The sequence below is a fragment of the Buteo buteo genome, chromosome 24 (genome assembly GCF_964188355.1).
Source record: "Buteo buteo chromosome 24, bButBut1.hap1.1, whole genome shotgun sequence".
NCBI classification, from domain to species: domain Eukaryota; kingdom Metazoa; phylum Chordata; class Aves; order Accipitriformes; family Accipitridae; genus Buteo; species Buteo buteo.
Genome location: NC_134194.1, coordinates 9,972,774 through 10,000,558, shown reverse-complemented (window position 1 = coordinate 10,000,558; position 27,785 = coordinate 9,972,774). Strand labels below are relative to the sequence as shown.

General features: G+C 49.2%; 1 protein-coding gene across 8 annotated transcripts in view; it reads left to right on the top strand.

Annotated features, from left to right (window-relative positions):
* Nucleotides 1–7,092: 7,092 nt before the first annotated feature.
* The window catches only part of EBF1 (EBF transcription factor 1), a 284,251-nt gene continuing 263,558 nt past the window's right edge, over nt 7,093–27,785 (top strand). For all 8 annotated transcript variants that reach the window (XM_075056932.1, XM_075056931.1, XM_075056930.1 and 5 more), the window contains exons 1-6: nt 7,093–8,028; nt 9,477–9,633; nt 9,974–10,037; nt 10,286–10,341; nt 19,534–19,607; nt 26,691–26,759. In XM_075056932.1, coding sequence (XP_074913033.1) covers nt 7,895–8,028; nt 9,477–9,633; nt 9,974–10,037; nt 10,286–10,341; nt 19,534–19,607; nt 26,691–26,759 — 554 coding nt within the window. In that variant the 5' untranslated portion in view covers nt 7,093–7,894. The remainder of the gene's footprint in view (nt 8,029–9,476; nt 9,634–9,973; nt 10,038–10,285; nt 10,342–19,533; nt 19,608–26,690; nt 26,760–27,785) is intronic.

Below are 27,785 nucleotides of genomic sequence, written 5' to 3'. Positions count from 1 at the left end.
TCTAAGACACACTTCTCTTGCAACATATCTTCTGGAAGCCACATAAAACAGAGGTCCTGCTCTAACCAGGTGGAGTCATTAAAGAATCAGTGAACTTTTTACAAGTTGCTTGAAATACTCTGGCTAGAATCCAGCTCCAGGGTTGTCGCTGTGTCTGTTTAACAGTTCCTTCATCACACCATGACAATGACTCTGTTTCAGCGCTGGAGGAAGTAATTTCTCCATACATCGTTTGTAACGCATTTTGGGAGGCTTCTGAACGCTTCCTAAGCCCTGCAGTGAGATCAGTGGGATGTGAGCCTTACCATAACAATCTGCTCGGGCAGCATGAGCAGCATTTGTATATCATCCATAATGAATGTGTGTGCATATGGAACACACACACATGCACACAGACGCCTGCTCAGACGGGCTACCCTTTTCCTATGCAAGTCAGCGCGAGTTGTGCTTGAATAAGCACTACGATGTCTCGTTCTCTGCACGAATGCTAGGTAGTGAACAACAGCTTCCAGAAAATTTCTATTCAGGAGAGTGTTTAAGCACACTGTAGCTCTGCTAAAATGCAGACTTTAAAACAGGTACACGCTTTCTAGCTAACATGGGATAACCCAGAGCTCCTAATGAATGTGGTGTTTCTTTCCCATGTAACAGGTACTGTCTGGCTGTCTCTTTACCAGAACTTTTACTACTTTCTCACACAGGTTGAATAGTTTTGAGAAAAGGTCCTGAGAAGGGACATGAGAAGTCCAGGTGGATGTCTTTGGACTGCCTCAAGTAGCACAGATCCTGGACAAAGATAAAAACAAAGTAATCCCCTCTTCTGGATCACACAAAGCCAGGCACTTGAACTTCGAGTTGTGCAAAGCACCGGAAAGTACATATAAAAGTGAGTATCTCTGTATCTTAAATTTCATTGCAACCAAAGCACTTCTATGCTGTGTTCTGGCAAAATCTCACTGGTCAAAGGTATGTCTCCAGCTCCAGGCAAAATGTCTGAGCCCAGATGATGAACTCAGTTCTGCTTCTGCTGGAATCATAAGACTTTTGATGTTAACGTGAATGCCAGAGAAAATAGGTTTCAAAATGGTCACCACAAATACAGCAGGCAAATCCTGAGCTGAGCTGTCAGGTCCTAGACATAGAGAACTTAACGTTGGCCAACCCAGCTAGTTATGTGTCTCTCTTATCACTCCCCTATTTGAAGGAAGAGCCTGAGATTTTGGAGTATACCCTTCAAAAGAGCTTGTGTACCTTTAAAGTCAAAATCCCAAGATGCAAAGTCCTCAGAGTTTATGTAAGGGTTTAAAAGGAGATATAGATTCCCGAGCCACTTAAATACTTCTGATAATATTCAGTCTTGATTCAGCAAAGCGTGTGACAACTTTAGTAGATGTTTAAATCCATTCCATGTAATATGCTTAAACTCATCCTCTCAGAGGGAGGGAGTGCATGCCTCTGGGTTTCTCCCTTCCCTCTTAAATGGGAGACATGTACTTACATCTGTCTGAAGCCAATAGCAGCTGATTATATGTTTACATGCTTTGCTGAACTGACAGTGTAAAAATCTTAGCAAGATTTTGTGTGATGAAATAACCATAATCCGTCCAATGGCTGCCAAAATCAACAAATAAATACAAGCTAGCCTTAAAAGTATTGCAAGCTTGTGCAAGTACTGTAGGGAATGGAAATCTGCAGCTCTTCATCTACGGCGTAGCGCGATTTCCACCGACATACTAAAGAAACAGATTTCGTCTGCTCTTATCCGTGGAAGTGGAGGGCGTTATCCCTTTGTAGGGCCGGTTTGCCCTTTTGGCATGAGTAGGGCTGCCAGGAGGGTCCCCCGATGCGTTGGGAGTGGGATGCTCCCAGGACAGAGCCACCAGCTCCCTGTCGCTCCCAAGCCGTGGTGGAGGCAGCGCTTGGGCTCCAGCGACACCTGACCCCACGACAGCACTAACCCTCCGACGGCTGGACGAGACCCCGTACCCTTACCCACGAAAAACTACGGGCTCTGTGAGCACCCCCAGTATTTGGGGTGACCCACAGCACCCCCCCCCCCCCCAAAAAAAAACCCCTACTCTGCCCCGCCTGTGCTCAGAATTAGATTGGGGCTCAGATGTGGGGACGCGGGTCCTCCGGGACCCCCTGGGGACAGACGGCTGCTGGGATGCCGGGGGGGTCTGTGGGAGCTGCCCCCCCCCCCCCGGGTGCGCCCCCCGCCGCTCCCCGATGCAGCCGCGGTGCCGGCGGGCGCAGTTCCCCCGCGCGGCCGCCAGGTGGCGCCGTAACCACGCGGCGCCGCCGCCCCCGGCACCGCCCCCCCTCCCCCGCGGCGGCACCGGGGGCGCTGCGCTCCGCCACGGGGAGGGGGGGGGGTTCGCCTTAACCCCCCCCTTCCCGGACCGTGAGAGCGGAGGTGGGGTGTCCTCCCCTCTCCTCCGCCGTGCAGCCCCATGCGGGGCTCGCCCCGACGTAATTCCGCAGCTCTTGCTCGCCCCCGCTAGCCCCGAGGGGGGGGCTCCTGTCCCGGGCTGTAACGCGGTAGGGCTGAGTTCGGGGTGGGGGGGGGATGTATCCCCCCATTCCATCGTTCTCCTTCCGTCAAGTCCCTGGGAGAGGGTCCGCTCCACCGGGCTCTCAATGCCACCTGACAGACCCCTGCCCAGTTGTGTCACCCCCCCCCCCACCGCCCCCAGGGCACCCCAAGGTGAGTCGTGTCTCCCCCCCACCCTGTCCCTTGCAGGCCAGGCGGGCAAATGCTCCCCTCAATGCCCCCGCTGTTTCCAACCTGAGGAGTTAACGCTGCCCCAGGGCCGGCAGCCTCCCCCCTTGGTGGGGGGGAGACCCCCAAGGCCCCATCCTGGCTGGGGCCAAGCCTGGGGTCCCCAGCCCCAGTCCCCAAGGGGCAGGGACGGCATGAGGAAGAAAGCTCCTGGATGAAACCTTTCCATCTATGTCACCTGCTACTGCTTCTTTATGGCAACAAGGGTAAAAGTGGGGTTCTGTCATCGCTGTGCTGTGGGCAGACCCTCTGTCTGGTCCCAGCAGCAGCCAGGGTCCTTCCTCCTAAACAGGACAGGCAGAGCATCGTATCCCAGTCCTCAGTTCTCTGAGCCGTTTTCTCCTCTTCTTCTCCTCCCCAGGAACAAGCCAGGTAGGAGGAATAAAATACCCCAATAGGTGAACAGTGTCATCACTTGCCAGGGTGGACACTGGATTTATCTGTGGATGGAAAGCCTTTGGATCGAAACAGGAACCTGTCAGCCATAAGGAAAATACTCATGAAAAGTATCTTTGCTGGGGAGGATACGAGCGAACTGTTCCCAAACCCTCAAGCCCCTTCTGCCTCTGCATCAGCAGAAAGTGCAGGTATGTGCTCAGACCCCGAGTGCTCTGGTTCCAGTCCCACCTTGAGAGGAGAGGCTGCTTTTCCCTTTCCCCCCGTCAGCACGGGTGTGTTGTTCATCTGCCTTCTCCCAAGAAGGGCAGGAAGGAGCACGGTCCCTTTGGGGGTGCCTCATCTAGCTGCAAAGGTCAGGGAGGAGGGAACAGAAGGCTTTGCTCTCAGAAATTCCCATTTCCAACCACTTCTTCCCTCCTCTGGGGTCTGGGCAGAGGGAAGTGGGGCCTGAGCGTCCCCCCTGTGCCAGGAGCCCCGGGACAGAGGGAGTGGGGACTGGAGGCAGGAGGAGGGAGTTGTCCTGGATAAACTCCAGGTCAGAGGCGAGAGGGGCCTTGGGCCCACTTGGAAACCACGTCAGGGCAGGGGAGAGGCCTCTCCCCACGCAGGAGACTCCTGTGCTCCGGGACCTCTGTCTCCAGCCTCATAGGGGTTGTGTTTGTCCTCCAGAGTGAAGCCTCCTTCCATGGCTCCCTTGTTCAAAGGCCTCAAAACCGGTTGTTCCCCAGGAGTCCTGTTTGCTCCGATGTAGGATGAGCAAGCCATGGCCAGCCCTTTCCTCCGCCTTTCCCTTCTACTGGCATTTGGATCCCAGCGTTGCCCCATCCCTGCTATCTGGCATGACCGGGAACATTGCAACCATATCCCAGTCCTGTTCGTAAGCTGCCCTTACCTGTGCTGCAAAGTTGCAGCTTATGGGTTTGTGTTGCTGGGGTAAAATCCACAGCCTAACTGTGCGGCTCTCGCTCGCTTTGGGAGCAAAGCATTTACTCACCCCTGGGAGCAAATCGCAGCCTGCGAGTCTGTGTGTGTTTTTTCTACGTTGTACATTGCGAGCATTTAACTTGGGCTTGCAGGGAAGCCTCGCTGCAACGTGCCCGAGTTTCCTTCTGCAGCAAAACAGTTAAGCGCCGAGTCCCAGCCAGCCCACCGAGGACTCCCCCGTGGCAGGCTGCAGAGTGTCCTCCAGCTCAGTTTGCCATGCTGAGGAAAGGACAAACCCAGCTTTCCATGTGAATATGCTCCGGCCTCGTAACCGGCGTGACAGCGGTACGCGTGCCGGGGCGGCTCTGCTGCAGTCGGGGGAGTGCGGTGGTGTTGGTCCAGAGACCAGACCCAGGCAGTGTGGAGAAAGAGAGTGCTAAAGGCAACTGGGAATTCTTTAAAATAAAAGCCCCGATATGCGAGGGTTGGCCTCTGTGGGGTGGATGGAGCACAGAAGTCCCCTCCCCTGCTGCCAGCTTCCCCCCCCCCATACTCCTGACTTTCTCACCCCCTCCTTGTTTCAGCTCTGCTTTTCTTTCACACTCCTCCTGTGGGGGTCGAGGCAGTGTTTAACTCTTTCGTCCTTGCAGTAATTAGTTAGTGGCTTTGAGATTACCCCTAAGCCCCAGGTGGGGCGTCTGCCCCGGCCCGCAGCAGGAGCCTCCAGGAGCTTGCCTGTGTGTTGGGCACAGAGGTGCGTGTGTGCGTAGAAGGAGGGAAGTAGTGGAGAACTTGTCACTTTTATTGTCGTGGCTGGCTGTCCCTGCCCGGTGGAGGTGCCCTCAGACTGCTGCTGGGATGCTGTTCCCTTCAGCATCCAAGAAAAGGCATGGAAATGGTCCCCTGATCCCCTGAACAGATTTGAAGGGCAAAATCTGCCAACTGCTCGGTATATTGATTCAAATGCATTATTCCTCCCTGGGCAGATCCCTGCCCTGGGAAAGGAGCAATCAGTGCAGGTGCAAATAGCTTTTAATTGCAAAATGTATCTCACCATGGAGGCATTTAGGCTGGATATGATACAAGTGATACAGCAGCAGCCTGAAGAAGACCAATAAGCCAGAGCACCGCAGGGGCCAAACTACTCCTATGCAATACCTGTGGCGTAAATATTCATGTATGGCTGCGTGTCTGTGTTCTTCCACATATCCCTGAGATATGACACAGTAGGATTATGTGAAGATTCAAATATCATCTGCAGGGAATGTGAAAACTTGCTCTCTGTAACGGTTCCTATGTGAGAAGGCAGGGTACTTTGGATGCGGATGTTTTGTGTGTGGACTCGCCTAAAGCCAAGGATCGGGTGCGTTTTCTCGGTGCCAGCGAGGTGCTGGCGGCGGGCTGTGTGCCTGCTTTGGAGACAGAGCTCTCTGGCCGAGGTTTAGCTGTGGGCTCAGACGGCCCTTGCACACAAAGTGATGTACAGGTGGCTGGAAGAGGGTCCTATAGAGTTGTCAGACTGCCTTAGGGTGCCTATGGAGTTATATACCGGTGCTTATAGCGTGTTGTACCTGGGCTGTCTGTTCTCCGGGCCAGGTCGGGGCCCTTAGCTGTGCTCCGGGCAGGGTGTTTGTGGGCTCGGCCCGAGCCGGTGGGCTCTGCTGACCTCCATGGGGGTCTGGGCGGCCCTGGAAGGGGCGGACAGCAGCCCCCCTGCCCCGCCATCCCCTACCGCTCCCGGGGTAGCATCTTCCCCACCTCGGGGTGGGGAACGGAGGGACACGGGAAAAATTCAGACATAACCCAGACACTTTAAAGGTTACCCTCCCTAAAGCGGGGTCCGGGTGTGGGGGGGTCCCCCTCGACCCTCCGCGGGGTGACCCCACCTTGGGGAGGGCGAGCAGCCCGGCTATGCCGGGATGCACCGGGTGTCGGTTTATTTTACGTGCAAACGCTGCGCAAGCCTGGATTTGGGGGAGGCACAACCCACGGAGGAGGCACGGCGACCTCCCTTCCACGGCAGGAGCCCGGGGAGGGGGCGTTGGTGGCCAGAGCCCGGGGCGCAGGGGAGCGGGTCGGCAAAGAAGCGAGTTGCGTGGGGGGAAGGCGGGGGGCTGCTGCGGGGACACCGAGGGGCGGCAGGTCGGGGAGCCCGCGGAGAGGTGCGGGCACTGCGCTTCTCCAGCGAGGGCAGGAATTGGTTTTATTATTATTATTATTATTTTCCCTAGAAAAAAAATAAATCGGACTTCCTAGAAAAAGAATCGGACTTTCTCCGTGAACTGTCCTGTTGGGAAGCGGTGTGTTTTTGCCGCGGAGCAGCAGCTCACCCGCTGCCCGGGAAGGGGGCAAGAACCGGGGCGAGCGGTGGGGGATTCAGCGGCGATTTTGGGGGATTTGCAACGGGGAAGTTGGCGACACCCGGGGCAGGTCCGGCCCCACGCGCGTTTCCAGCGGCGTTCGCCGCCGGGGAGAACCCCGTTGCGTGCAGCGGCCTCTCCTCCTTCCTCCGGCAGCGGAGCCGCAGGGCTCGGGTAGGGGCCACAGCCGGCGGGGCATCCCCAGATTTTGGGGGCTGGCGGGGGACCCCCCCACTCCGGTTATCCCCGCGCGGGTACCTGGCGTGGGGCGGCCCCGGCGAGCAGCGCCGCCGCCTCGTTGCTGAACAAAGGCGCGATCGTGTTTGTATTAATGCCCCCCGCTCCCACCCCCGCCCCGGGGGGGGGGGGGGCGCTTCGGGGCAACTTTCCCCCGGGCCGAGCGGGGCGTCTGGGTGGGGCTATGCTAACGAGGGGGGGCGTGGCCTCGCCCCCGCGGCGGCGACTCGCGGGCGGCCATTGGCGGCGGCGCCGCGGTGGGGTGGGGGGTGGTGGCGGTGGGGGGGGCAGAGCGGTGACGCGATGCAAATGAGGGGGCGTGGCGGCGTCGGCCCCGCCCCCCGCCCGCCGGGGCTGCGGGGCTCGTGTTCGGCGGCGGGGACAGTCAAAGTGGCTCCCATAGGGAGAGACGGCGAGTCCGCCCCGGCGCTGCGGGAGAGGGAGGGGGCGCGGGCACCGGGAGCCCCAGGGTCTCCCTCCGTCCGTCCGTCCGTCCGTCCGCGCCGCCGCCGCGGGTGCGTCCCTCTCGCTCCCTTCCCGGCGTGCGCCCGGCTCCGGCAACTCGCTTCCTGCGCGGCTGAAGGAGGGAGGAGAGAGCGCTTCGGCTGGGAGAGGAGAGAAGAAAAGAAAGAGGGAGAAAAGAAAGAAAGAAAAGAGAGAGGGGGGGAAAAAAGGGGGGGGGGGAAACTTGCCTCTCTTGTCACTGGAAAATGACACTTGATGTAGCAGAGCCTGCCGCAGCTCCCGTTCGTCCTATTGTTTCTTAAACTGCCATCCGAGATTTTTTTTTTTTTTTTTTTTTTTTTTTTTGCCTGCTGCCATCCGAGGGGTGTCTTCATACAAAAGGGACTTCAAGTACTCCTCCGGCTTGCGAGCGCTGCAACCAGCCCCCAGCACCCCGCCAGCCCCTCCAAGCACCCAAACAAACTGCACACGCAGCAAACAGCAGCGACAAAACCGGGCTCTGATTGCCTCTGGATTTTTTTTTTGTTTTTTTTTAATGTGCGTGCCTGTGTTTGCTTTCTCTGACTTGCTTTGATTCCAGAGATCAGCTGCAGAGAGAGAAAAAAGAGAGAAAGAAAGAAAAACCCCATATATAACAGTCCGCCTGGCGATTTTATCACTTTTTTTTTTTTTTTTTTTTTTTTTATTTTGAGTAAAGAAGGAAGATTTGCGCTGTTGTTTCTGATTCATGTTTGGGATTCAGGAAAGCATCCAGCGGAGTGGGAGCAGCATGAAGGAAGAGCCCCTCGGCGCGGGGATGAACGCGGTGCGGACGTGGATGCAGGGAGCCGGCGTCCTGGACGCCAGCACGGCCGCTCAGAGGTAGGCAGGCTCCGCGCCCGCGCCCCGCTCCGCGCCCCGGGGCGCACGCCGCCTGCAGCGCTGCTCCCCGCGGGCAGCGCCTTTCCCCCCTGCACCACCAAAAAGCCGGCTCTGGAGCTCTGCTAACAGCAGTGAGTTTCGCGTAGGTGTCGCCAGTTAAAATATTTATCCCTCTTGTCCCGTAGGAAGGACTTTTTATTTAATAAGAATAATAATAATAAAGGAAGCGGCGAGTTTCGCTAGGTAGGAATAGGTGGGTTTTAATCTCTCTAGCTCCTTGTGTCCGCGCGGAGGAAGGAGTTTTCAAAACTATGTTTGCTGCTGATTTAGTCTTAAGATCTCCAAACGACAGTTCTCTCCTCCGATAAGCAGCGAGTTCTGCACGGATATATCCAAAATATATTTCTCTACCTCGCTTTCTTATCCCCGTCAGAATCAGCAGCCTCCCTTCTTCTCCTCCGATAAGCAGGGAGTTTTGCAAAGCTTTCTCGAGGAGAAATTTAATTCGAAGCTCCTTTGTAAAACCACTGCCACTTATCTTAGATTTTTTAAAAAGAAATCCCTTCAAATGGGAGCTGGATTTGCGAAGCTGTGCCCAGCCTCGCTTTCTCTCTTATTTCTCCTCCTCCCCATCCTCTTCCCCGCGAAAAAAACCCCAAAACCCCAACAACCCCTGATGCCGGATTCGCAGCCTGAGCCCTGGAGCCGGCATCAGCTAAAGAAGTTTAATGTTGACATCTCCCGGTGTCTCCCACCTCGCCCCGCACCCCTCCCTTTGGAGCCCTCTAAGGAAGGGAAAGTTTCTGCAGGGACAACCCTGAAATATTTCAAGTTGTCTCCTCGGCTGCCGTCGCGGTGTTTACCCACCACTCCGGCGAGGGGAGGAAAAAAAAAAAAAAAAAAGCTCGCAGGACTGAAACTGAAAGGAGATAAGGCACATGGGCGCTTGGGTGACAGCTTCGAGCCGAGTTTGAGAAGTGGCAGGACCAAATGCCGCTCCGCGGGGCAACGCGCCGGCGGGGCTGAGCGCGGCTCCCCCGGCCATGCAGGGCCGGCTGCGGGCGGGCACGGCCCCCGGGGAGGGTTGGTGGGTGCCGGTACTGGGTGTCGGGGGCGGCGAGGGTCGAGGGGGGACACCCCCGCTTGGCGCTTCGGACCCGCCGCAGGCCGGGATGGGGTCGGGTCTGTGCCGCTCTCCCGGCTCCGCGGGGTTTCGGCGTGGCCGCGCTCGAAGACGCCTTTCCCTTCGCCCGGAGGGAAAAGCCCCGGGGGGGAGGAGGGCAGAGGGGTGATGCTCAGCCCCGGGGGAGCCCAGTCGGGTCCCGGTAGGGGGAAGGCACGGGCTGGGGGGGGCAGAAGGGGAGGACACGGAACGGACGGGGGGGGGACGCGGCGGCTTGAGGCCGCGTCGTCGGGGCTGCCGCTAACCCGCGTCTTTCTGGTCCCAGCGGAGTGGGTCTGGCCCGGGCTCACTTCGAGAAGCAGCCTCCTTCCAACCTGAGGAAATCCAACTTTTTCCACTTCGTCCTGGCTCTCTACGACCGGCAGGGGCAGCCCGTGGAGATCGAGCGCACCGCCTTCGTGGGCTTCGTGGAGAAGGAGAAGGTGAGTAGCCCCGGTGGCCCGCGGGGAGGGCTCGGTCGCCTCTCCCGGGCCCTCCCCGCTCCGCTCCCCCGGGACCGCGGCACCGGCTCGTCCCGGGAGCCACCGCCGCTTCCCGGGCCCCTTACTCTTTCCCCGTCCCGGAGGGCAGCCGGGGAAGGGGTCTCCCTCCATCCCTCGCTATGCCCGGGGCAGGGGAGGGGGCCGAGACCCATCCCGTCCGGCCCCGGGGCCGCCCGGCGTGCGAGCGTTAGAGAAACTTCATATGAGATATATATATATATATATATTTTTTTTTTTTTCCTTTTTTCCCTCCGGCCTCCCGCGTCCTCTTTGACTTCAGGAAGCCAACAGCGAAAAGACCAACAACGGGATCCACTACCGCCTGCAGCTGCTCTACAGCAATGGTAAGGGCTGGGAGCCCCCCCCCTCGGTGTCAGCCCCACCACCCCTCCTCGGCTGCAGAGCCCACCAGAGGCCGGGGGGAGCCGCTGGCCCGGCTCCCCTCCGCTCCGCTCATCCCGGAGCTCGGTGCAGCTTCGGCCGCGGCCAGCGCTGCCGGGACCCGGGGTGGGGGGTGGCCCGAACCCCTCGGGCGACCCCCGGTGCGCTGCCTCCGGCCGGCCCCGCTCCTCACACCTCTGCCTCGTTTCAGGGATCAGGACGGAGCAGGATTTCTACGTCCGACTCATTGACTCCATGACCAAGCAGGTAGGTGCTGCGGGATGCCCGCGGAGGAGGAGGAGGAGGAGGAGGAGGAAGGGGTGTGTGTGTTTGGGGGTGGCGGCAGCCGTCGGGGCGGCCCCCGGGAGCGCGGCGGGGCGGCCCGCGGAGGCGAAACCCGCCCCCGGCGCGAAGCGGAGCGGAGCGGCTCTGCCCCGCCGGGGAAGGGGCCGCCGCCTCCCGCGGGGCACCGGCCGCGCATCCCCGCGACCGCGCAGCGGCGGGGGGGGGGACGACACGGGGACGGGACACCGCGGGGCCGAGCCGCCGGCCCCGGCGTCGGGGCTGAGCGGAGGGTCGCCGCGGGACCCTGCCCGCCGCCGGGCTTGGGAGCTCCGAAAAATACGGGCGAGCCCTCCAGCCGGGCTGGGGCTGGTTTTGCCGCTTAATTACTGAGAATTAACCTCCAGGCCGTCAGCACAAGCCGCCGCGGAGGCGCGGGGGCCGTGTTTGTCCGTCCTTTCTTCGCGCTGCCGCCGGGTCCTTGGGTTAAAGGAGGAGCGATCAAATGGTGGCACGTCTGCATGTCGGAATAGCCTGTGCATGTCGGAATAGCCCCCCGACCCGCGGCGCGGGGAGCTCGGTGTCGGACTTCGGGGAGGGCTGTAGGGCAGCAGACCTTGTCAACGGATTAACCCTAATTTGCAGCTTGCTCTTTGGCTTCCCAAACGGAGTAATAACGTGCGCGCCTACCTGTAAAAAATACTTTTCTGGACGAAAACTGTATTTTCACAGAGGGACTACATGAACAAATCGATTCTCTCTTTTTAAAAAAATTTCTTACTCTACCTTTTTCTGCTGCTCCTGTCAGAATATTTTTCTCTTGCAATACATTTCTTTTGAATAGTTGGGATGGCTTTTAAGCCCTTTTATCCTTAAGATATGTTTTTTCCCCTCCTAATCTGTTTTACTTGTTAAAGAAAATTCTTAAATTTTATTTAGGAAAAACATTAAGCTTTTTTTTGGACCGAGAGGAAAAGTCAGTCCCTGTATGTTGTCTGTAGGGAAAAAACTCTTGGCTTGTATTTGGGTTTCTTCTCTACAGCAAAACATAAAGCTCTAAGGGCTGAGTTTGTTTTAGAAAACTCTCTTTGATGGTCCCCAAACATCTTTTCCTGCTATTGAAGACTGTCTTTCAACAGAAAAAAAAAAAAAAAAAGAAAAAAGGAACTTGGATTAATTTTACTAGAGAATCCACTATGCATCTGAACTCTGTTAAACTATGCACTTCCAAACAGAGCCCGTTCCCTGTAGGAATTAAAACAGCAGCAACATACCCTTCTTCATAACAAACCTTGGAAAGCATTTGCTGTCATTCCCTGTTTTTCAGGCACAGATTGGCTGGTTTGTGTTAAAAGTAACAAAATCTTCCTGATACACGAACTCTTTTTAGTTCTTTTGGAGCTTATGTATTTCATTGTAGACCGTACGAGAGAGACTATCAATAAATATTATCTTTAAATAGCTTTCCTATCATTACGGAAATGCAAAAGCCTCCGTTCATAATCCTGTTGAAAACAGAGCCCTGAACTCATGTAGAGCAGCGGATTCAAAATAATTTTCTTAACAAAGGCATCTTGCATATGAAGAGTTCATCCTAAGGCGCTGTTTGACCTCTTGGTCTCTCATTATTATCAAGTCATCAGAGGGTCTTTGGAGAGAAAGGGGGAAAAAAACCCCCGAGATACAGTTTATTTGTAAAACCTACCATGTAGCCTTAAAGCACATTTACAATGAAGAAGAAAAAAAAAATCTGTATGATTTCAGGAAGTCTTACAAAAACAAAGTCAGTGCAAATTACAGATTTTGAGGAAAGTGCAATGGAATTGAGAAGCGAGGATTTAAGAACAAAAGCTCTCTCAACTTAGATTAGAGTACGGGGAGCAAAAGGCTATTTTAGACGCAAACATGTTTGCTTACGTATTAATTTCATGAACATAATTTCTTTAGGCATGACTATAATTGCTTATGAAAAATAGGGCATTGTCATGTCAAAACTGTGGCATGTGCCGCTCTGAATCTTTTTGGGGGCCGGGGGCTAAATTCTCCCTCTTCTTCTTTTTTAATTCTTTCTTTTTTAAAGTGAAATTATTTCATAGTTGCGATCGCTTTGCTTACTGAATGCTTATTATGAAGCGAAGTACAACACATGACAGAAGCTCACCCAAACGTTGAATATATCATTTATATTTTACGACAGTGAATTATATAGAAGATTCTCAAGTAACTTTCAAATCATCAAACTGTAATTAAATATTGCAAAGACTGTCTGAAAATTCTTTAATTTTTAATGAAAGTTAAATATATATTGTCAGTCTACTCGAAGGTGTAGTATTTTAATGCATGACGCTCAGAACAAATTGGATAATGAAATGATTACTTTTAAATGAAACAGTTGCAGAAGCGTACATGTTTCAGCTGGCAAGTATCTTCTCGATACTCACACACACACATTCACACACTCAATAATTGTGAATTCCCAGACTGAAATTACAGCTACTCTGAGGTTTCTGGTGGCAAATTAAAAATCCCACAGAAGCAAAGCTTGAATGAGTTAGGTTCCCCAGATCATACAGGAAAGTATCTGTGGCTCTTTTTTTTTATATTAAAATTTTTTTTTTTTAAACACGGACGCATCAGATTTAAATGTATTCTCTTTGTCTCACAGTTATAAATGGCAAGGTTTTGTACAGCTGCGGATTATTAAGTTAGGTAAGATAAAATAAAATCCATTCTGCAAATCAGACCTAGATTTCTATATATAGGATTGCTACTCATAGATGTAGCATAAATGTCCCATTAGCAGCATGCATTATATCAGCAGGTAGACAGGCAGGGCTTCGCTATGCTGGATGCTGTGTATGTAATAGACAGTAGATGTTCTTGCTCCTATAGAGTTCTTGGTCTGAATAAGCCAGGGCTTGGTTTGTGTGGCTGTGGCCAACTAAGAAACTCATGGCAAGAGTCACAGGCGGAATATGGGGATCTACGTGTCCTGGTGCGCACGTGTACGTTCTCTGTCAGCTGTGATGCAGCATGGGAAGCGGGGCTGGAGAGTGGCGTTAATGAAGTAACCAAGAATTTTGTTGCGAACTACATCGCAGGGCAGATCTGGGGTGTAGGTATGAACTATGCGTGCGCTGCCCCAAAATATGAGCTTTCACTGCACGCGTGCTCCTTGGTAGCCTGGGCTGTGGGACTTCCGAATGGGAAACCCAGGCAGGATTGGTCTCAAAGTGCATCGTTTCAAGTTATATTTGGGATAATGTGCTTGGCCTTTGGTGGTGGCCCCAGAAAAGTGTTGGGTAAGATGGGAATTACGTGCCTGTGAGGGGTCTCGCTACGTTCCCAAAATGTGCCCCCGTCATTTAAAAATTGTAAATGCTACGCGCAAATCGTTAATGTTGTGGGGAAGTTCTTTTCAGTTAGAGTAACAACATTTGGCGTCAATACTGGCTTAATTAAATTTTCTTTTATGTTATCTTGGCACCTCAATTTACGTCGGGATCACATTCCTAATGTGTTCAAAACCCTGTAGGATCCCAAACTTTATAGCTGTTGCTTTCCGTAAAGCAGCAGCTCCTACCGCAGTAGGTCTGGCTCTAACAACGATGCATTTTGAAATTGCCTGCAAAACGTGAAATATGTCTGCTCTAATAAAACTGGAGTTTTTAGGCAAGTCTAAGGGTTTTAATATATTTACAGAGAAGAGATGCCTTCTATTCAGCTGTATTTTCATAAAGTTGAGATATTTCACTATTAGGGAAGATGGAGGGAATAAATCTGAAATACTTGTTCCCCACCCATTTTTCCTTCAGCCGTTCTCATCCATAAGATATAAGGGATGCTAATATGGCTCAGGCATCTTAAAAATCATAAGTTTTGCACGATAGCTATTGTCTAGTGCTGAGAGTCCTCATGAGTCAAAAATGCTTCCTTCAGACTTAGTCTCTGTTTATATTTTGCTTTTTTTCAGTACTTTAACTCTGGATGCAAATGGTTTTTCTGTTGACTTCTCTATCATTCTCTGATGTCTGCAGATATTTGATCAGCTCTCTATTCTGTGCATAGCATGGCCCTTCTCTGGCAGCTACACGCATGGGAAAAAAAAATGTTATCAATAAGTTCAGAGGAGCCTCAGCAGACTCAGAGAAATTTCACACAAACATAAAACAAAACCTAACCCCTGTGACGGGGAAAGTTTACATTGCGCCAGATTTTAGCAGCTTTCTTGTGCCTTTGGTGAGATGTCAGAAGCGCAGGTGATTTTAATTTTCTTGTACAGAGAGGAATGGAGAAGTTTGGAATTTGCATGCATGATCAGGACCTGTGTTTGGGAAAATGTAAACTCATCACAGTGGAAAATGTGTTGTTTGGAGTCTGAGGGTGAAAACAAAGCTGAGGATTTTGGAGAGACTGCCTGAGCCAGATGGCCTGGTGCATTCCCAGTCTGGCAGCCCAACTGCTCCCTCCTGTATAATATACAGCCATTTGTTCTGGGATATTTACGCTAGAGCTGTTTCCATGTGAATGTTTGAAAACCATTAAAAATGAACATATTAGGAGAGATAAATTTATTTAATTTGTGTGAATACGTCGATAAGCAGGCTGTGTATCAAAGGCAGAGGGAGACTGGATAAAATAATTAGATGCTTCTGAATTGTGCGTTGAGAGACACAGCGAGAACTAACCGTCCTCGCCCTGGGACCCAGCGCTGTGCTACTTGTCCGGGATAAACCTCACTGGGATGAGTCAAAATTTTGCCTGGGGAAGGGGTAGAAACTCGGGTAATTAAGGGTTAAGTATCTGAAGCCAAATAAATGTAATTCACAGTATTTTCCATGTAGATATACAGTGGATACAAGCCTAATCCTCTCTGGGTGAAATTCTGGCCCATCTGAAGTCAATTGCAAAGCTCCTATTGAATTCGGTGGGGCCAGGATTTTATTTTCTCTCTGTGTGTATGGCTGTGTACGTCATTCCAAATCATTTTAGTTCTGTTTTTGAAAAGACCCTCATTTTAATGAGTTTTTCTTTCTCCTTTATTTCAATAAAGGAGATAGTTTGTTTTGTGAAACAGAAGGAGGAATCTGAAAGCGAGTGGATTTAGATGCATGCTGGTGATTTCTCTCCTTCTCTTACTCTTTTAAAATCAAGGCCATGACATAACTGAATAATATAATGACCATGATCTCATTCCTTCAAGATTGTTTTTCATCCAGTTCAGAAAGCAGGATTGCTTGACTGGCAAACTGACACCACGAGACAATTCTGCCCTCAGTTGTACCAGCATAAATCTGGATTTATTCAGGAATAGTTAAGGACAAAATCTGGCTCTATATTTTTCCAACTTATTCGTCAACTCTTTTACTGCTTTATCCTGCCGTCTTTACTGAGGGAAAAAGTGGATTAAATGAAAACTTTAGCCTTGACATTTATATTGCCCCCTCCCTTTTATTTTATTTATTTTTTTTTTATGAACTCTGTCACTGAAAAGTTTAGGCGAATTGTTGGACGCACTTGTCTAGAAATGACTGTGATGTGCTCAATTTAGTAGTTTTTATTTGCTGGCAAGCAGTGAATTGCATTTGATTTAACTTTTTATGCAGCTCTCTTTAAATGGAAGTGAGGAAGTCTTATATTTTGACACTAATTTTTTGGGGCCTGATTTTCAAATCCGTTTGTGCATGAGTGATCGTTACTCGCTGGGACTTCTTGTAGAAAGGTTACTTGAGTGAGTAATGGCTTACAAAATGGAAGATGAATTTTGTGGGGAAATGTTTAAGTTGTTCAGGAGAAGAAAAGCTATTTTGAAACACTTATGAAATAACACCGACTTAAAACTACACAAAGTAAACAAAAAGAAAAAAAGTCTATAATTTTGTATTTCCTTTGCTCGTGTTTTGTTGTGCAACCCTGATGTGTATTTGCAGGCTTATTTTTAGCTCTGCTGTGGTCTAAGTTTATACACTGTAACTTTCACTTTATCTCTCATTAATGTGATCCCTATTTGACAAAATCACGACGATGTTAGTGCGACAAGGGATCCTGCCGCAATCACCCTGTTTTAAAGCCTGAACTTTAAAAAATAATGATTAAAATAAAATTAAGATATTTTTGTTAAAAGAGGAGCTTTTCAAATCTTACAGTTAAAAATTTTCACAACAGTAACATTGTAGACCCTTCCTGTAAAAAATACTTCTGGCAGCTATAATGATCTGAAACTTTAGCAGTTCCTGTTTCCTTTTTGAAACTAATTGTAGAATTAATGCTTTAGAGCAGCGCAGCTTGCAAGACGGTAGAGTATCTGTAATGCTCTCGGGCAGCCATTCATGGAAGTAAACAGTTGGCGCTTTACGCACCCGTTCGCACAAGTAAATTGGGACATAGGAATGGGAGTTGGGGATGAGTTGCTCAGAAATTAACTCAGCAATTCCTCCCGCTTCCTAGAATTTCCTAGAAATTCCTGCAGGAATAGGGTATGCGGGAGTATCCGCGCTTAATGCGGAGAAAACAAAATGTGCATGGGTGCAACATCAGTAATTAAATGCAAATAAAGTGAAAAGCAAATCCTTAATGGAGAGGAAGGCAGAAGAATGTCATGCACGCAAAGAAGGGATCACTGATGCTAAACACAACAGACAAGGTGATTATGTACCACAGTGTTGACTCTGCCCGTTCATTATTGCTATTTAGTTGAGTTATTTAAGCGGGTACCTGGAGGTTAAGTAAGCATAGCAGCAGGAAGAGAAGAGGAAGAGAGAGGGGAGGGGAAAAAAAGAAAGTAAATTTTGTGCTCTGGTTCCTCATTTCTAGTGCTTCCTCGGCTTCACTGGCAACAAGGTAACCCATACTGGGTAAATTTATTTTAAGATTTGGACGTCTAAGAAGAGTGAGCCGAGTCCAGCAGTCCTCTCGGGCACTGTTCCCCCCGTGTCATGCTGCGATTGTCCGGAGGTGGATGGGGACGGGAGGTGTTTGTCTCCACTAAAGGTCTCAGGGGTAGATCTGCTCTTTTACCCCCAAGCTCTGCACTCTGAGGCAGATTATTCTTTAATTATTGATTAAGTCCAAAAAGTGCTGGGAGCTTCCCCCTTGCCCGGCCTGTCCTCCTACCAGGTGGAACCTGATTTGGGGTTTTCCGGAGTCTTTGCAACGTCCCCGCTGACCGACCCCATCAGGTGTCAGCTGGTTCCTTTGATTCCCTGGTTTTGGCTGGAAGAAGCTTTCCCCGATTTCCCCCTTTAATGCAGGGAAATGAGGATCTTCTGAATTTGTCCCACCTCCTGGTGTAACAACACAGGGGTGACCGCAGTGCCATTTTCCAAGGCTTCTTGCAACCCGTCCGTAGCTCTCTTGGGCGCTGCGATGGAAGAACGTCAAGCAACTGAGCAGGGACGTGGGGGCCCAGCTGGGGTCAGGGGGATTTGCTGGTGTCTGTGCTGTGGGGAATTTGGACGTATCCTGCAACAACTTTCGTGTCCCCTTTATACGAGTGCTGGGTTCGCAGGGTTTGTGCCTCGCTGGTGGGAGCAAAGGGGCAGAAGTCAGGTGAAACTCTGTACCCGTTAATTGCAGTGACACCAGCGATCTCTGTTTTATCTTATCAGCAACGCCCCCCCCCCCCACTGGCTCGCAGGTTTTAGGGGAATGCACATAGCAAAACCGAAAAGAAAAAATTAAAACTAGTGAAGATAACACAGCCCCATTCCTGATATTATTTATGGAATCATTAAATCATTTTATAATGCATAATATTAATATTGCATATTACTATTAAAATGGTGTTAAAAATCAGCTCACGCTTCTTCAGATTTGTGTGTCCTAAGATCCGTGTCCCCTTTGCAGGTACAACAACTCTTACCCTTGGTAGGTTGTATTTGTAAGGGCTGGGAAAGCAGTTCATATGATCTTACTTCATCATATATTGAGATAACTTATTTTTTCTCAGTATTTTCCACACTTACCTTCTATGGAATGAGACCGCTTTGAAATGTATCACATCCATACAGCATACTTTTGGGTTTTTTTATTTTCAATATTTTATCGTTAGCTTTAGGCATACCTGTATCAGCTGTCATTTTATCTGCAGAGTTTGTTGCCCAATTTCTTCTTTTTAAGCCTGTATTTTAGAGGCTGAGAAGGTCACACCAAGGTCAAGGGTAGAGCTGATGCTCAGATGCAGGGCTGGTCGTCCCTCCAAGGCTGGGGCTCTAACCATCCATCCCGGCTCTGGACTGGCACCCTAAAAGACGTAGGAACCTTAGTGCTATCACAGATGCAGTTGCAAAGGCAACTTCTTTTCACTCCTTGTTTGCTGCTGGGGGGGCTGGTGCCCGGGACCGGGGGGGGTTACAAAACATAACTCTGTCCTGATCAGATGGAAACCCTGTACTGAGTGGGCTGTGAGCGCTAACCTAGTTAGTGTGTAATCCCGATCCCTCACCGGTGCCGCTGGTTCTGCTGGTGGCAGCATTGCAAACGTAGACTCTTCCCGAAATGCGAATACACTGTCTTTCCACAGTTTTAACTTAAAGGGTTCTCCCCATGCTATCTCAGAGTCAAATTTCTCAAGCTGGTTGATCCTCTGTTTGTTTTGGTATCCTCTGATCTGGTAGGGCCTGCTTCTCACTTATTTATATCCCTGTAACTCCAGAGTTGCTCTCTGGAAAGCGGTCGATCACGAGGTTCAAGGGCAGAATCAGGCCCAGGCACTTTCTCAGGAGCCACCAGGAAAATACCTGGGCTGTGCAGCTTTTGTAATTAAAAATACATGAGCTCTCTCTTTTCTGTATTTTTTTTTTTTTTTTCAGTGAATAGGACCAAAAGTATGCCAAGCCTTGCTGTTGGTTTGTGTGTTTTTTTTTTCCCCCCTTTCTTTTAATGCTATTAGGTTTATATTTTATTCTGAATTGAAAAGAAAATTGTGGTTGTCTTGACTACTAAAAAAATCCATCCTACACACCGCTTGAGAGATGTGCAAGGAAGAGGAGGGAACTTAGCTGTACTCAGCTTGTGTTGTTTTCCAGCTGCAAGTCTTGGAGCAGGTTCAGTGGAGACGCGGTCTCTTTAGCCTGCGACTTGGCTTGCAACTCCGGCTGCGCCTTCGGTTACCGTGACGCGTTTTTATTTTCTCCAAACTCAACTTGATGCACAGCTAAAAATGTGTTTTGTTTCTAGGCGATAGTATATGAAGGCCAAGACAAGAACCCAGAAATGTGCCGAGTTCTGCTCACGCATGAAATAATGTGCAGGTAAGAATACCCTGCTTCCAGTTAATTAGTGATGAGAAGATGAACGTGTCTCTCAAAATCTAGGTTGAACCTGCAGCTATTTTCGGACTTAAATTTATCTTTCTTGCATTAAACAATCCCAAAATAACACAGTTCGGTGTGTGTAATTAGCAGCAAGGTCTCAGTCGTCACACTAGTTTTCAATTATTTATAAAGAGTTATTCTTAACAGAACGCTACTGGTTTTCATTTAGACACCGTAGCCCGCAAAAGGTCTCCTCACCAAAATTAACTATCAATTATAGTCTTCTAGCAATAAATGTCTCTGGCCCCAATTCCCAACAAAACCTCCTCGGTAAAATGACAAAATAGTACCTTTTTTTTTTTTTTTTCACCCTGGGTGCACATTAGGACTTGAGGTTAGGAGGCCTATTTTGTCCCGGTTGCTGCTCACGCAAGGTCCCTGCTCAGCTGGAGCGGAGCAGGTGATGCTCCTCCACCCAAAAGATGTCATCTTGTTGATTTTCTTTAAACTTCCCCGTGCAGATTTGGCTCTCCCCTGGGCTGCCTTCCCCTGAACATGATTGCTTGGGGTTGGTCACTTAAATTCAGGACAGTCAAATATCTTCTCTCCCAAACACGGTACTTCTGCAGCTGCTTCCTTCTCTTTTCTGGCTGATTGAAATAGGTGAAGCCTCTTCTACTTCCTTTTTACCGCAGAAAAGGCAGCATCTTCTCGCAAACCCCTCCGACACCTAGGAGAGCTTGACCTTGCAGTCTCATTAAAGTTAGTGGGTGTTTTTTGCATGTCTGAAAAAATCATTTGTTACATGTTATTCGATGGCAGAAAATAATTGCCTGGTGGAAGACAAGGCATTCTTGCATAAGCTCATTGTTACAATCAGTTGTTTTAAGACTGTAAAAATGCCATTGCATGCGTTGTAACTTTTACAAAACACATTTACTAAAAAGGAGTAACTTGAGGGTAAAAACTAGTACCCACTTCTAAGAGAATAAACTTGGATGAGGGTTTCCTGGTGGGGGAGAGTCTTAGACAAAATATTCAGATGGAAACTTCTCTGTTGGTTGATTTTTTTTAAAGTTTTTTTTTTTTTTCATTCTTGGGGATCTGCGTGTTTTGTCCTCCATGGCAGCTCCTCCCTGATAAAACCCAGCTCGAGGGCAGTGCCCCGCGATGCCGGCAGAGAAGGAGCTGCTTTCCTTGCTTTGCCAGCCTGGGTGAAACCCTGCACAGCCCCACGAATTCTTCCTTGCAGGATTTGGGGGATTTGAGTTTTCATGTCCTATTTTTCTAGACTGCTTCGTCCAGTAGGTTTGGCTTCTTCCAGGAAACCAAAGATAACCCATTAGATCCCGAGAATGATCAGATGGGGATCTCCGAGAGGTGCCCGAGCTTCTGCTGCCGTTGGGAGCTGCAGCATCACTTTGCTGAGGACTCCCAGCCGCTTCTGCCTTTCCAAATGGAAACCCAGACGTGCTGACAAACTCATAATTGCCCTAAAATTCATTGGCCCAATTAGCACCACTTTCACACTAGATACCTAGCTAGGAACAATTCATGGAAATATTAAAGGAGGCCCCTGACCTGATAAGGCTGAAGTGCATGCTTTGCTTTTCTCCTGTAATAGACCAGTAAAAGAGTGGGACTGTTCACACGAGTAAAATTAAGCACATGCTCAAGTGCCTGCAGTGTCAGGCTCTGAACCTGCTGTTAGTCCTGGGTGATGTGCTCTCCTGATTCTTAAACGGCAAGGTTTTGAAGTAGGAATTCCATCTGCCTGCCACTCATTGAGCCATCCGTGCAAGAGTAAGAATCACCCACTTTAATACATTAATTTTCTTACAAATACTTTAGAAACATCAAGGGTAAGAAGTAAATTGAAACTTTATATAGAGGGCTGAGTTTTAACCAGAAGATCAAATACCTGCGTCAAAGATTTATGGCCGTTCAATATACTTTGACTGAGACAAAATTATTTCTGTTCTGGGAATGTGAAAAGATGTGCAGTCTTTCCATTTATTAAAGCACTTTACACTTTCTTTGTTCTTAAAATTCACTGGATCAGGAGCTTTATTCTTCTCCTTCTATTTGTTTACTGCTAGTCCTTGCTTTGTGTTTCATAACCATAAGGTGGAGGGGTAGCAAAAACAAAAAAAAAAATCTGCCCATATCTGCCCATAGTAGGCAGATGTTGTGTGCCTGACGGGGTGGAGGAGACATATTCAAATTTCTTACAGCTCATATTAGATATTACCCATTTCCTTTTCTGCCTGTACATGTGTAAGAGGGTGCTGTTTGTTTACCAGGCCGCTTGACCCTATTGCACAAATCTGTCATCTATTGTGCTGCTAACACTCTTTTAAATTGCAAATCTGATGCTCTTTAGGGGTCTAGAAGGGGGAAAAAAACCCTCTCTCCACACCATTCTGTTTCTCTTGATTTCTTGCCTGTTGTAAGTGGAAGTTGGGATGTGCTGAATTTGCACCAGGGGTGCAAATGCAGCCTCAATTATAAGCATAAAATTAGAGTCTGTTCCCCATTAATCAGCCCAGCTAATTGCTATGCACTACCATTAGCCATATGGTGTGAAAGACAGCTTGCTCTCCCTAAGATGAAATTTCTTCATTTCAGACATGAAATAGTGAGGGCTCTGTATTTTAAAATAGCTTGTTTTAGATATTTAATTTCTAAACAACTTTCAGCAGTGCTTTCTATCAAGGCTAACTGCACAATAAAACTTTGCATTTATGTGACAAAGCTGGGTATTTATAGTATACTACAACTATGGCACGGATAAGACAAAGAATTCAAATGTATAGGAGAGTCCTGGTTGTGGTAGGAAAGTGGGGCTGTGGTTTGCTTCAGGTGGCTGTTTATTTCAAAGGATTTCATTGTGTTTTGTCAAATATAAAAATCTACACTGTTGGCGAAAATGTTAATAGCTGGGGAGAATTCACAGCCTCAGTGGAATTTATTAGTATTGTAGGCAGCATGGGGAGGGACATCTATAGTTAATATTGCCTCAACAATTTCCATTATGAAACCTTCAGTGGCTTACAGCTTTGCCAAACTTAAACTGTTCTGGCTGAAATGTCCTTTGCAGGGTGTCAGCCTCAGGCTGACTTTCTTTGGAAAGTTTCAGCTAAAATGGTTCAGTGATTTCTGAGAATGAGGTTGGAGTAAAATATGGTTTTTGTCTGTGTAAAATAAAATCTTACAGCTGCTTTGGCGAGAAGCTCCCGTACCTCCACGCTTGGGGGCGAGGAGCCTGTTTGGGGCAGGGGTTGTCCCAACCGCATCGTCTGCGGGATGAAACCCACCTCGCTGGGAGCTTCTGCAAAATCTCTCCCACATGGACTCGCTAACGACTTGTTAGAGCCTGGCAGCTAAATGATCGGAAAGTCGCATTTGCGCTGGCCACGTGCCATCGCCCCGTAATTTCTCATTGTTCATTGTCCCCGCAGAACGCCCGAGCGCGCGGATACACAAAGCAGGGCTCCTCTCGCGAGCGATGCTCCTGGCCGCCACGCCAGGGTGGGGATGGGAGGATTTGGGGGTGCCAGCCATCGGGGCGAGGAGGCCGTCGGGGTGAGGAGGCCATCTCCTGCGTGCCTGGGCAACGCGGGGTAGAGATGCTCCAGCACAGGGAAGGGATGAGGAGGAGGAGGAAGGTATGGAGCAAGAAGGCAGGAGGGCAGCAGGTCCCCAGAGGGTTGGGGTGAGGACAAAGGCAGCAACAAAAGCTGGGAGGGGTGGTGGCCAGGGGACGGGGAGGGCTGCGAAGGGGCAGGATGGGGATGGCATTGGGCAACAGGAGGGGGGAAAACCTGGGGTGGGCAGAGATGAGGTGCAGGAGCTGGAGGAGGTTGCGATGGCAAGAGGCCGCATTACTATCAAGGACTACTTGTTTTAAAAACAAGCAAACCCTCAAAAAAAAAATCAATTTTTCTAGTTTTTTTTCTGTAGGCCAATGTGGTGTTGTGCCTGAGCTGTGGCTCCTTGCCCCACTTGGGGAGAGGTGTCGTGGGGGAAGAGCGAGGACAAGTCCTTGCCCTCCTGGCTGCAAGGAGCTGGCACTCGGCACCTCTCCCTGCACTTTCACAGAGCCTTACTGGGAGCTGGAGGGTTTCTGGGTGACTTAGAGAAGCTCCTGGGAATTTTTAAATTCCTTCAGGGAAAGGAGAAAGGGTGCAGAATATTTAGGAACTTATTCCCAAGTGTTAAATAGGCACTAAAAGCCAAAGCTTTTGAGGCAAGTTGAATTAAAAGCACTTCTCGCGCCACGTGACCGGCTCTTAAACTCAGGGTTTGCGTGACGTTTTAATTCCCTGCATAGAAAAACTGGGGTAGATAAGGCCTTGGATCCTGCTGTTGGGGGGAAAGAATTGCAAAAGGCAAGCTGAGGTTTAAAAAAAAAATTATCTAGAACATGAAAGAGCGTTCGGGGCCTCCTCTCGTGCCACAGAGCCACCAGACGGTGGGATGTGCCAGCCAGGCACCCCTTCCCCATCACCCTCAAATCGCCGTGCAAGGAGTGATGTCTCTTGGTATTACTTGGGACTATCGGGGTGCACTCTTGGGAAGCCCTATCCAAACGAGGGGGTCACCCGATGAGCAACGCGGCGTTTCCCCCGTTCCCAAAGCCTGGTTGTCCCCGTCGGCCAGCGCCTGTCTCCGTCCCGCTGGTGGCAGGAGGGGACCCCGAGGCGTCCCCATCTCCGGGCCCCCGCGGCCGCCTCTCCCGCTGGGTTAGAACCCCGGGAAGGTGCCGGCCTCCGAGCCTGGTGGTGCGTGGATGGTGGTATCTGCCCATCTCGGGCTGGGAGCCTGGGAACCTTTGCTCGCCTGAGTAAGTGTGGCAATTTCTGTCCCTCCAGTCTGCTGTGAGAATGTCAGGACTAGCCCTGATTCGCTTCAGTCACAAGAACTGCATTGTCTTAACTTGTGCCAACTCTGTTTCTAATTACATTTTAATCATTTAAAAATGATTAGCAGTTTTTATTGCCTTGTTTGTGGGTAAATTTTCTCACCCCACACATTCTAGCTGCGCTCCAATGACAAGTCCTTTTATAGGCAAAAAAGCCCCCCGAATGTCCACATGACTATTTACCTACAGCATATTTTATGCTTTCCTAAATTTTAATACTTTCTGGGTGCCAAGGCTCTTGCATTTTCTGGTGGATCAATTGTGGTATTGTGCTGTAAAATTAAGCAGTTTTTTTTGGCAATCCCAAACAATGTAACTTCCACCGAAATGAAGATACCGCACATGTGTTAACTGTGAAAAGTTTCAGCCCTGAATAGTTGCCTTGAAGCTTTTTGCGGTGAAAAGAATTATGTATTTTCCTCTCTTTGAAAACAAATTTTTTTTTTTTTTAAACCATGTTTAAACAGGCTGTTTTTGTAAAAGGCCCCCTTTTTTTGTTATCTTTAGTGTGGTTAGTTGCTTTATTGCTAATCTTGGTGGGTAACTGTATATTATTCACTCTATTGTTCAGCAACACAAGAGAACCTTTGTCATACTCCCAACAGGGCTATTTATATAGTGTGGCACTTCTGAGGGCGTCTTCCTGCCCTGATGTTCTTCCACCTTCTGGGGAAAAGAAAATAGTTCATCGGAGCAGGAGCGCGAGCAGTGGTCGCTCCTGCCAGCTGCCCAAGGCCGGCTGCTGAAATAAGGGCGACGCGCAGGCCCCCGGGATGCCATTTGGAACAAGCTCGGTGGTTTCCAAAGATTTGGTTGCATGTGGTTGAGGTTTACCAGAAAGTTTATTGAAGAGAAAGATGCACTCAGGTCTGGCCAGGGAGAGGAATCGGGGTGGTCGTCCCCGCCTGTCACTTGGTGCCACTATGGGATGGGGTCCCTGCAGCCCTCACCCCACAGGAGCTGCCCAGGCTCCATCCAGCAGGTCCCTGGGGACCAAGGAGGGCTTGGGAAGACCAGGAGCTTCTTGATTTTTTTTTTTTTTTTTATTTTTTTATTTTTTTATTCCTTGGAGCCTTGACTTCGGCGGGGGATTTTGTTTTAAGGGATGTCAACAAACAGGTGCTTTCCTTGCTAGATGGGTGTTTCTTCCCTGGGGCGGGCAGGTGGGTGAAAGTCTGAGGCTTTGCTCACCTGTGTAGCTGTGACTTGGTCTCCTGGGTTCAGATGAGCTGCCGGGGAGAGCAGGGCAACCCCCACGTCGCTCAGCCGCAGCTCTAGCTGCACCAGGAGGGATTCCCACCCTGAGCAGAAACGTATATATTGCCTATGAGCTTACCTGCAATATATTTATGGCTCCTAATGGACAATAACCCCTGACAAGGAATCATCACAAACAACAATTTAACTTCTCTCAGGAAACAATGAGCCACCTTAGTTCAAAAGAATCCCAGCCTCGAGGTCAGCGATGGAGCAGTGCTTTAGGAGACGGAGCTTATATTTCACATGCCTGCTTTGTATCTGACCTGATGCAGGGCACCAGCCGCCGGAGCTGTGCTCTCTGTGGCATTAGTGATCATTAACACGCTCAGAAAACTTGGGGAAATAGGCACGCTCGAGCATAAAAAAAGCCGCTGCCGATGGCGCTTGCATTTTAGCTCCCCCATTAACAACAGCGTTTCTTAGAGGGAGAATAATTGTGCTTTCAGATTTTGGGGGGAGGTTTCCTGGTAGCTGAGAGTTTGGCTCTGTGTAGATGCAGGAATATCTTGTGGATGTCTAACATAGGCATTAAGCAAATGTAAAAACCAGGCTCAGTGGGGAAAAGGCTGCCTTATTTTGTGTGCGAGCGTATGTGGGACAACTGTTAAACCCTACGGAAAAGAGGCTACAAATAGGCAGGTCTCCCCGTTTCGGGTGATCCTTGAATTATTATTTGTGAAAGGGGCAAACCCCCTCTCTTTTTATATTTTCTGTTGCTAACCAGCTGTGCAAGAAGTTAAACATAGTAATTAACCCATATGTGACCCACTACATTTGACTGATTTCCAGGCAGGGACCGAGCGGTAACTCTAGCTGGCAATTTGAACCTACCATGTTCGTAATGATGATTTTACAGTGTAATGGTCGCACTAAATCCTTTCACTTTTGCTCTGTAGCCGCTGTTGTGACAAGAAAAGCTGTGGAAACAGAAATGAGACTCCATCAGATCCAGTGATAATTGACAGGTAAGGACTGCTATTGTTTCCTTCCATTTTTTTTTTCTCCCCTTCCTCATTATAATGAAACACCTGCCCTGTGTTGCTAATGGGGAAGAATTAGGAGAATATACGGATGAAATTTTGTTTTTGATACTGAATTAGTTGTGCTTTGCAATTGCGATTGCCATGGAAGGGCCATATGGAGGATAACGGAGCGACCTGCTCTTTGGAGGGCTCCGGTTCTTGTAACTGATTCATGTGCATAAAGAGGAGATTTTTCTTTCTGACTTTCTGTGGCTCAATTCACATGCTGTGCCAGGGAAGCTTCAGGAATAAAATAATAATAGTTCGTGATTTATGAAATGTGGTTGGGTGCTTATAAATATTTAACTTTTATTTGAAAAATGTTTGAATCATTATCACTTTTAGCTACAGTAGTTCTGTTGGATGCAATCCATCTACATTTTAAGGTTTTTATTTATGCATAAAAACAGTTAAAAAAATAGATCTGCAAAGTAAGATTTTTTTCCTCCTCTTATTTTCTTTGGTTGGAATACTATTTTGACTGTATTGTCAGTTGATTAATTCATTTTTGCCTGTCTTAATTATTGTGTTTTTAAACAGATCCATATTGCTAATCTGACATCACCGAGTAAATCATTGTAGTACAATACATCTATTTTAGTTGTTCTGAGCCACGCGTAGTTTCTGTGCTTGCAAATTATGCAAAATGGTAGCCAAAGAGTCAATTTTACATTTTAATTGTCCAAACTCATTGTACGAAGCCGTGTGCGATAACCAGGTTATTATGCAGCATTACTCTAGAAGAGTTAAATGGCCATGAAGTACTGAAAGTGTCTGTCATCAGCTGGGGAAAGCAATACCCCTGCACTAATCTGTGAATAGAGGGACCCTGAAGGGAAACTACCTATACATATAGGGGCGAGAGCATAGAATGGTGTGCCCCTCCTTGCGTTATTGTCTGAGTTAATGTTTGCTATATTAAGTTTAAAGTATCTTCCGTGCCAGTGCGTCCATTTTACGAAAGAAGGT